General features: G+C 45.6%; 1 protein-coding gene across 1 annotated transcript in view; it reads left to right on the forward strand.

Moving 5' to 3' along the window:
* The window catches only part of VWDE (von Willebrand factor D and EGF domains), a 60393-nt gene extending 57396 nt beyond the window's left edge, over window positions 1–2997 (forward strand). Inside the window, exon 32 of the mRNA XM_045006138.1 lies at window positions 608–2997. Within this exon, the coding sequence (XP_044862073.1) occupies window positions 608–628 (21 nt within the window). The 3' untranslated portion in view covers window positions 629–2997. The remainder of the gene's footprint in view (window positions 1–607) is intronic.
* The last annotated feature ends 7585 nt before the right edge of the window (window positions 2998–10582 follow it).

Genomic DNA, 10582 nt, shown 5'->3' on the forward strand with positions numbered 1-10582 from the left:
TTCCATTTTCACCAAAGAATCTCATTTGGGGTGGGAGTTGTTAGCTAATTACTAGGGATGGGCCAAAGTATTTATCAGTTGATGTGAGAATTCATACAACTTTTAGAAAATGTAAAGCTCTGTTTGTGTGAAGTATTGTTATTTTGTTGGGTTTTAATGTCTGTAATGCAAATTTTTGAAGGGAGCTTAATTTATATATCAGTACCTGATTATTTCATGAGCAGTGAATTTTTTATAGTTTTGATTCAAAGATCCACTTTAAGGACATCTTGAACGGTTTAATCTATTATTAAATTTTGTACAGATTGTGTAAATAGATTATTTGGTCTGAGTAATAAATGTTTTCTATTCAATACCAACAGTACAGTATATACCATTGCAAAGAGTATTTGCTTCCAAGTATGCTTCTCTCTATTTTTGGAAAGGTAGCTTATTTTTCAAAAAACTAAACAAGCTTTATGGATCAGTATTCAATATTCCATTTCTGAGTGTATTGGGAAGGCAAATATTCATTGGAAACTGCTTGTTAAAGTTTATGATGAAAGCACAGAGTGTTCTGAGTACCCATCAATTTCTGAGTACACTAAAATATTTTATTTTTCCCAAGGTACAGAGACATCATGGCTGAAGAAAATCAAGTACATGGATTACAAAACCATGCTCTATGGACTAAGAGGCACATGAAACTAGAAAGAGGCTTTGAAGGCAATAATGAATGAAGTTTATTTAAACAACGGAAGTGATATCCTGAAGCATGCCTTTAAAGTATTCATTATGATTTTAAAACCAAGGACATTAATTTTTAAACAGCGGTAGAACAATAACATACTAAGAGCAGAAATGTAATAAGCTGTTGTAAATCCTCATTTTATTGCTACCTCACACTCAGAAACCACAGCCTCTGACTCTCTATTGGACTTTTAGGTATTGTAGATGATACAAACACCAGATCCCTGGTCAGCTAATGTCTGGAGAAGTAGTCATTGGAACAGTGATCTGTAGTGAATGTCCTTTCTTGGGACATAATCTAAGCATTTCCTAGCAGCAGGAAGGCAGCACCTGACAGGATCATGTCCTGAAATATAGCATTTTGTTTTCACATATTGATTTTAAAGAGCAAGTTCTGTTGGTTTAAGAATCCCCTGCCTGTAATTAACAGGTGAAAAAGGGTCTAGGTTCCTATTGCATCATTCACACATGCGATAGCTTTTCGAAACTATTGATGAACTCAACATCCATTTCTAATTATATTTAATGTGAAACTGTTATGTTAGGGTAGGTTGCAACAGTTCAATGCTTACATCTGACTGCACCTATGCCTCTGTGCATGGTCATCATTTCAAAATATCTGTGAGAGAATGTAATTGCCATAAACATAAACAATGGGCTTTTCAGAGAAATACTTTTAAAAGTTAATGATAAGTGAAAATGCTATCTATTAAAGTAAAAGAATCTTCTCAACTCAGCAATTTTCTTCAGCTTATCTATAAGTTATAGATATAAGTTATCTATCAGCCTTTTTAGGAAACAAGGACTGTAACTAAAGAGCCATGATCGTCTAAAAAAAGAGATCTCAAATAAACATTTTTACAGAGTTTAATTTAAGAATTGATGGCTTCTCCCTGTGGAAACATTTATGTATCTATCTTGCATACATGGCTATAGTCCACATTAAGTTATTTCTGACTTTATTCATTTGTTCCACACCTAGTGCTCAGTCCCGGTGCTGGCCTCTGCATAGCCTATGACTGCAGGCTCTCCTCTGCTAATTTGAAGGATCTAAAAGTGACTGTCAGCTTTTCTTAAAAAAGAAACGTTTCCAGTCCTTTCCCCTGTGAAGGCCCTGATCTTTCCCTATATGAAACTGTGGCCAGACCAGGAATGGGACGTGAGGTGGTTTCGATATCAGCATATTCATAGGCTGAAGAGTCTTCCCAGTGTGTTACTAGCAGAGAGTGAGAGTCTGGAGATGGTCTATGTGAAATCTGTAGTATTGATAATGGAAAAAAGATTGGATTCTAGAGTGTCTTTGACATTAGCTATGTGGAAACTGAGGTCTCTAAGAGCAATAAACCTGGAGGATTTCAACATCATGCTGAGGAACTGCACCATTAGACCCTCTAGGAAGTCAGCAAGCTCTCCCTCTGGAGAGCTGTCGAACACTGGATTCTTTCTGGTCTTCTGATTTTGTCTCTGGATTGGAGTGTCTTCTGCATCAGAGGGTTGAGGGAACCCGGACTATTTTCTTCCATTTGGCTTGTCTGTGATCTACCTTGGTTTGTGTTGTACTGGGTAGTCTGCAGGGAGTAGCTGGGCTACAATAAACCAGATGTCAATTATGCAGGCAAGGGAATGTGTCTAATCAAAAATCAAATCCAGAATAGTGCCGGTTTAATGGATGGCTGAACTCTGCATTCATCAGCCAGAGTTTGAGATTACTATCTTCAGTTTGTTTGTTGGTGCTTTGGGACTAGACTAAGGAGCCAGTTGTAGGATTACTCCTGTTCTGTGTTGTTCCTCTCTGCACCTCACAAATAGGTGGGATTTGAGAGGGTGGGGAATATATGGTTCCTAAAAACTTTCAAGGGGATAGTGTTTGAGCTCTGTAAATCCTGTGGATGTGGCAGTGTTTTTGTCCAGGGAGTCTTCAATGCTACGCCTTGAAAGGGTGGAAATGGTGAAGAGTGCAGTGAGTGGATCAGAGTATGGGGTGGCGAGGCAAAGCACATTGCGTGTGCATGCAGTCATGCTCTGTTTGAATAATAGAAAGCCCTGGTATCCATTGAGAGCAGTAGATTACTAATGAGAAGTAGGAATAATACTGAAGGACACTACCACTACCTAGAATTCCAGGCAATTGTGAGCAGCTGCCTCTACCACAGTCAGAGAGTTTTTAGGGTTAGGGTATGTCTACACTACAAGAGTAGTTCGATTCAACTTAATTTGAATTTGTGGAATCGACCTTATGAAGTCGAATTTGTGTATCCACACTAAGGACACTAATTCGACTTTGTGATTCCACACTAACGGGGCCAGCGTTGACTTTGGAAGCGGTGCATTGTGGGAAGCTATCCCACAGTTCCCGCAGTCCCCGCTGTCCATTGGAATGCTGGGTAGAGCCCCCAATGCCTGCTGGGGGAAAAAATGTGTCGAGGGTGGTTTTGGGTAACTGTCATCATTGAACCGTCAATCACGCCCTCCCTCCCTCCCCGAAAGCGCCTGCGGTCAATCTGTTTGTGCACTTTTCTGGTCAGTGACAGCGCGGACGCCACAGCACTGCGATCATGGAGCCTGCTGCAGTTATGGCCGTTTTCACCTCCTCGCACCTTATCGTCCACCTCTTCCACAGTCAGCTGCTGAGAAATCGGGCTACTTTTCAGTGGTGCTGCAAGCACTGGTGGACCATAGGGGACGTTTTACCAACATCAACGTCGGGTGGCCAGGCAAGGTTCATGACGCGCGTGTTTTCAGGAACTGTGGTCTGTTTAGACACCTGCAGGAAGGTAGTTTCTTCCCGGACCACAAAATAACTGTTGGGGATGTGCAGATGCCTATAGTGATCCTCGGGGACCCAGCCTACCCGCTAATGCCCTGGCTCATGAAGCCCTATACAGGCGCCTTGGACAGCAACAAGGAACTCTTCAAGTACCAGCGAGCAGCATGGCCTGTGACTGTTCAGTTTCTTTACAGAGAAGCTGAACCTGCCCCTGTTTCTTTACCCGGTTACTGTTGACTATCCTCTGCAGTTACATACCCCGTTCACCCCGTTTCCCCCACTTCCAACACATATGTAAAAATAAAATACATGTTCCATTGTTACTTAACAAACGTTTCTTTATTAATGACTTTGAATTAAAGGGTTGAAATTGGGACGCAGACTGTGCTGGGTAGGGTGTGCGGTGATGTAAAGACCGCCTCTGAACTCGAGGAATGACAGGCTCCTGCTCCTAGAGCGGTCCGCAGTGCCGGACTGGTTGTTTCAACGGAGCCTGCCATCCCTCCTTTTTGGGATTCTGTGTGCAGGGGCTATGTGACCTTGTGGCGGAGGAGGACGGATACAGATTCCTCTGCTGCGTGACTCTGCGGTCCAGGACAAGGACCACTGCATAAGATCTGTAACCGCCCTCCCCCGCTACAAAGTCACGTCCCCCCCCACCCACACAGAACCTGGAAACCACCTCCCATACCGACCAGGGTGCCTACTGACTGCACTGTGTGTGTGACCTGCTGCTGATCCTGCCCCCGTGTCTGTACCCTGGTAAAGGTGACCATCCTATGCAATTACCAACCCCCTTCCCCCCCGCCCCTTCAAACACAGTCTTCTGTGAAAAAACATGACGGAAACAGTAATTAACAGCAAAGTATTTTTAATAATTAACTAGACAGTTAGGGGATGAAACTGGGATTGGGGCTAGGGTGAGTCTGGAAGGGAAGGACTTCTCAAAATTTAGGGTATGAGAGCTTTTGGGTAATTGAACACTCTGCTGGGGTGCAGTGACAGTTTTAATGCCCCCTGGCGCCCCTCCTTCTGGTTATTTTGGGTGAGGGGGTGTCATAAATAAACAGATCAGGGTTAAGGTCTCTTTTCCCTGGAAAGGGTTAACATGTAGTACCTGGTGACCACCTGACCAAAGGACCAATCAGAGATGAGATAATTTCAAATCTCTGTGGAGGGAAGCCTTTGTCTGTGTTCTTTGTGAGAACTCTTTTTAGATCTAAGAGAGGACAGTCATGTCTCCAAGTTCTCCTGGAGTAGTTTCTACTAATTAATAGTGAGTATTAATTAGAAAGGTGAATTAGTCTTATGATTTGATTTCTATATTTGCAATTGTGTGTTTGCTAAAGGAAATGCTTTATTCCTGTTTGCTGATATTGCTTTTACTGAGAAAGGGGGAGGGGGAATTCTCTCCAGAGATTGATAAGCTTAGACCCTGTATTGTTCTATCTTGAATTACAGAGACAAGTTACTTTCTTTTTATTCTTTAATAAATTCTTTTCTATTAAGGACTTGTTTGGTCTTTCCTTGGGTGGATTCTCAGGGAAAGAGAAGGGGGAGGTATCCCTCTGTAGTTAGATCCCGGTATCTCTCCTAGGAAAAGGGAGGGGGGAGGAAGAAGGGGGAATGGTTTGTTTCTCCTGGGTGTAAGAACTCCATGGATTTGGGGCTCTTGGAATCCCCTAAGATTTTGGGGAAGGACTGTGTCTCAATCCACATTTCCTGATTGAGTGGTGGCAGCTTACTAGATCTAAACTAGGATTTTAGTTTAGAGGGAAACCAAGTCAGGTCCCCACATTGGAACCCAACAGCTCCAAGTGGGGGTGAGACCTATGACATGGTTTTAATAAACTCTTTTAGGTTCAGGACTTGGTTAAGTTCCTTACCTGTGGATTCAGGGGAAGGAAGCTAGGCGTCACTCTGTAGAGACAAGGGTTGTCTCCAAGCAGAGAAAGCAGGGAAGGGAGAGGGAAGTGAAAGAAATCTTTCTCCCTCTGTGATTTGATCTGTGCTTCCCCAGGAAAGTCTCTGGAAGGAGGAGGGGGGAACAGAGGGGTGTCTCGATTCACCGAATCAATCGAGTGGTGGCAGCGAGAAGGAAACCTACCCTAAGGGTTAGGGTGGGGGGAGAATACATGCGGGTCCCCATCTTTGAACCCACAAGCTCAAAGTGGGGGTGAGACCCTAGGACATGGTGGCAGCGGAGTTTCGAACCCATTGTTAGAAGGAGTTTTTTTCAGCTGGGCTATGCTGAAGGGAGCTATTCTCTTCTTCTAGAGCAGGAAAGCAACCTGAGAGAAGAGGGAGTTTACAAGTATTCCTTTTCTAACTGGTATTGTTAGAAGCAGTTTCAGCAGTTTGGCTGGAGGGAATTAAGTTTTCCAGCAGGCTTTGTTGGAAGCAGTTTTCTTTCGGGTGGCTTAGAAAAGCACCTTGGAGGAAAAGGAGGGGTAGGTTTTCTGGCAAGGCTTTCTAATAGGAGACCCCATACTGAGAGGGTACTTAGCAATTTGCAAAAGACATTGGCAAAACAGGTTTTTCCACCTTCTTGAAAGCCAGGAGGGGGAGATTTTTTTTTTTTTTGGAAACAGATTTTCAGCTGGGTTTAGCTGAGGGAGATAAGGTTTTCTAACGGGCTGTGTTAGAAAGGACAGTTTTAACGCCTCCTGGCGTCCCTCCTTCTGGTTATTTTGGGTGAGGGGGGTATGGGACTTTGTGGCGGGGGAGGGCGGTTGCAGATACACTGCAGGGGGGCTCTGTCCTCCTGCCTGCGGTCCTGCAGAACATGCACAAGGCGCCGGAGCGTGTCCGTTTGCTCCCTCATTAGTCCAAGCAGCGTTTGAGTCGCCTGCCTGTCTTCCTCATGCCACCTCTCCTCCCGTTCGCTGTGTGAGCACTGGTACAGAGAGAGGGTCTCCCTCCACTGGCTCTGATGGGCCGCCTCGGCTCGGGAGCAGCCCATAAGTTCAGCGAACATCTCGTCCCATGTCTTTTTCTTTCGCCGCCTAATCTTTGCCAGCCTCTGTGAGGGGGATGCTGTGGCAGGTCTGGAGACAGTCGAAGCTGTGTGATGGGAAAAAGGGAGTGAATTCCTTGCAAAGATACATTTTTGCGAAAATGAACACAGTCTAGTCTGTGTCTGTGAACAAGAGCATGCACACCACCTATCTCGTGCGCACTCCTGCTGCAGGCAATCCGGAAAGCATAAACTCTGCCCCTGTTCCACCCCATTGCAGTGTCCCCCGACTCTTGGAATTCCGGGTTGAGATCCCAGTGCCTGATGGGGCAAATTTCATTGTCGCGGGTGGTTCTGGGTACATGTAGTCACTCATTCCTTCCTCCGGGAAAGCAATGGCAGACAATCATTTCGAGCCCGTTTTCCCTGGATTACCCTGGCAGACGCCATAGCGTGGCAACCATGGAGCCTGTTTTGCCTTTTGTCACTGTCACCGTATGTGTACTAGATGCCGCGGACAGAGGCGATTCAGCAGCGCTACACAGCAGCATTCATTTGCTTTTGCATGACAGCAGAGATGGTTATCAGCCATATTGTACCATCTACCATGCCATTGTAAATTGGCAAGGTGATGATGGTTACCAGCCGTATTGCATTATACCTTCTGCTGCTGTCATAGGTGCCCCTGGCCGAGATCAGCTGGGGGCGCAAAAGACAAAACTGGGAATGACTCCCTGAGTCAATCCCTCCTTTATGGTATCTAAAAATAGAATAATTCCTGCATAGAATATGGGGCTAGTGTAGTAGAGATCCAGTGTATCAGAGAACCAGAGAGCACAGCCGCTCCGTGTCAGATGATGCAGGAATGATGAGCTGCATGGCATTCACAGGGGGTGCTCCTGCAACAACCCCACCTGTTGCTTCCCTCCTCCCCCAGCCTTCCCGGGCTACCATTGCAGTGTCCCCTGATTTGTGTGCTGAAGTAATAAAGAATGCAGGAATAAGAAACAGTGACTTGTTACTGAAATGAAATGGCGGGAAGGCAGCCTCCAGCTGCTATGATTGTCCAGACAGGACATTAAGCAGTGTGGTGGGAGAGGAAAACAGCATCCTGCTGCTATGATAGTCCAGGCAGTACAGAATCTTTTCTTTACACATGAAGGGCGGGGGCTGATGGAGCTCAGCCCCCTGTTGCTATGATGAAGACGGTTAGCAGGCCGTCTACTTATGGGCTGATGACGAGGACGGGTACCAGTCATATTGCACTACACCATCTACAGCAAGGCTGATGATGATGACGACGACGGATATCAGTCATATTGCACCGTCAGCCACCCATGAGGCGGGGGGGGGGGGAGGATGCTATAGTACAGTGCCGCAGCATCGCGTCTACCAGCAGCATTCAGTACACATAGGGTGACATTTAAAAGAGTCAAGAGACGATTTTTTTTCCTTTTCCTTCTGGGGGTGGGGGAGGGGGGTACATTGATGAGCTATGCCCTGAACCGCCGCGGACAATGTGTTTGACTGTACAGGTATTGGGAGATCAGCCAAGAATGCAAATGCTTTTCGGAGACTGCAGGAACTGTGGGATAGCTTGCGTCCTCAGTCCCCCCTCCCTCCTTGAGCGTCCATTTGATTCTTTGGCTTTCCGTTACGCTTGTCACGCAGCAGCGCGCTGAGTCTCTGCTACGCCATCTGTCTGGAGATTTCTTAAAAATACTTTGGACCAGGCATAACATTACAGTAATTCCCCTAATTAGATAAAGGAGTCTCCGAGTGAGATCACCCTGAGGAGGGTCACTGAAGGAGATAGAGAGCGCATGCTGCGTGAAAGCCAGCACAAACCAGGGGCCTATGCAGCCATGCTCGGGGAGGCAATGCTCCCTGAACACCTCCTGAAAGCTTGGCGCGGAAAAGTGTGCTACCACGGAGCACCCAATAAGGCAGCTCTCCCCAGGAACCTCCTGCGGAGGCTTTTCAATTACCTCCAGGAGAGCTTCGTGGAGATCTCCCAGGAGGATTTCTGTTCTATCCCCATATATATAGACCTCCTTTTCACATAGTTCAGATTCCTGTTCCATTAATAATAAAAGTTTACATGTTTAAAGCACTTACCGAGTGATCCTTCCCCTGATTCAGGGTCCGGGTTAACGGCCGGGGAGGGTTGGTAGGGGATCTTCGTGAGGGTGATGAAGAGATCCTGGCTGTCGGGGAAACCAGCGTTATAATCACTGTCGCCTGCCTCGTCCTTCATAAACCCTTCCTCATCTTCCCCGCCTGCGAACATCGCCGAGGAACCGGCCGTCGACACTATCCCATAGTCAGAGTCCACGGTCACTGGTGGGGCAGTGGTGGCAGGCTCCGGAGTGTCTGTTTGCCGCTTTGGTCTTCTGGTAGCCTTGTCTCAGGTCCTTGATTTTCACGCGGCACTGCGTTGCATCCCGGCTGTATCCTCTGTCTGTCATGGCTTTGGAGACCTTCTCGTAGGTCTTTGCATTCCGTTTGTTGGCGCGCAGCTCCGAAAGCACAGACTCCTCGCCCCACACACCGATCAGATCCAAGACTTCCCGGTCAGTCCATGCTGGGGCCCTCTTTCTATTCAGAGATTGCCTGGACTCCTCTGCTGGAGAGCTCTGCATCGTTGCCAGTGCTGCTGAGCTCGCCCCGATGTCCAACCAGGAAATGAGATTCAAACTGGCCAGACAGGAAAAGGAATTCAAATTTTCCCGGGGCTTTTCCTGTGTGGCTGATCAGAACATCCAAGCTCGGATTGCTGTCCAGAGCGTCAACAGAGTGGTGCAGTGTGGGATAGCTCCCGGAGCTACTAAGGTCGATTTCCGTCCACACCTAGCCTAATTTGACATGGCCATGTCGAATTTAGCGCTACTCCCCTCATCGGGGAGGAGTACAGAAGTCGAACTAAAGAGCCCTCTATGTTGAATTAAATAGCTTTGTGGTGTGGACGGGTGCACGGTTAATTCGAATTAATGCTGCTAAATTCGAATTAAAGTCCTAGTGTGGACCAGGCCTTAGATTCTAACCTGCAAGTGCTGTTCTAGACATTGTGTCCCCACCAACAAAGTGTGAAAAGCCATTTTAGTCCCTCGGGCAGCCAGCAGAGCACTGCTGAATGATGCATATCTCACCTTAGCTAGGAGGGGCAATTCACTTTTCAGTGTTTAATTATATGTTTACTAAAAGGAAGTTCTATGACCTAAGATTCTGCTGAGGGATGCCCAATTTGAATGGTCTCCTCTTTCCCAGTGTCCAGTTTGGAACTGGTATGATTTTGCCATTTTGTGGGCTGCTGTCACAGGATGGCGACTCCCAGGTTAGAGTGGTCACCTACCCTATAGCTGTTCAGCAGCTCTCGGTGTAGATTCTTGTTCTCCTACATAGCCCTGTTCAGTCTCTTTTGTAAAATAAGCTGGCATTCTCAGAGCTCAGCCTCCTTTCTGCATAATACCTGTGGATTGCTGTGTGTCTTACAAAGGAAAAAATCATTAGTGTGTACATAAGTAAGACTTTTCAAAACTGCATTGTAATGGTGGGGTGGGATTTTTTTTTACCAGATTGTAAATCATGTACATTAAATAACATTTGTTTATTGTAAGTGTCTTTGTGTACATGTATTCCTACTTTGTTATAAGGCTGAACATTTATTTTCACAGGTTGCATTGATTAAAAAATTTAAAATATACTATCTCAGAAAAGTATATTTTCCCATTAATATTATTTACAGTCATGACTCCCTTTAATATTAATAGAAATTGGAGAAATTATTCATGCACTGAGTGAATAGATTGCTTTGATATGAAATCTCAATGCAGCAGGCCGGGTAATTTTATACTTGTGAAGGATACACTAGAAATTGAATTAAAAGCTACAGTGCAATGATCTGATGATACAGATATGCAGTTTAATAAGGTGTTAATGAGGAAGCAAGTGAATATAAAGAACTAGCACAAAGGGCTTATGTCAGAGGGGTCCAAAGGTTCCATAATATAATCTGAAATAAGGACATACAGATCTTTATTTTAGTGTGCTGCAGGGACTCCTACAAACATGATCTGTCTTGGAGTGAAGGAGAATTTGGCACAACTATGGAATGTCCAGTGACTGTCAGT

This window comes from Mauremys mutica, chromosome 2, assembly GCF_020497125.1.
Source record: "Mauremys mutica isolate MM-2020 ecotype Southern chromosome 2, ASM2049712v1, whole genome shotgun sequence".
NCBI classification, from domain to species: domain Eukaryota; kingdom Metazoa; phylum Chordata; order Testudines; family Geoemydidae; genus Mauremys; species Mauremys mutica.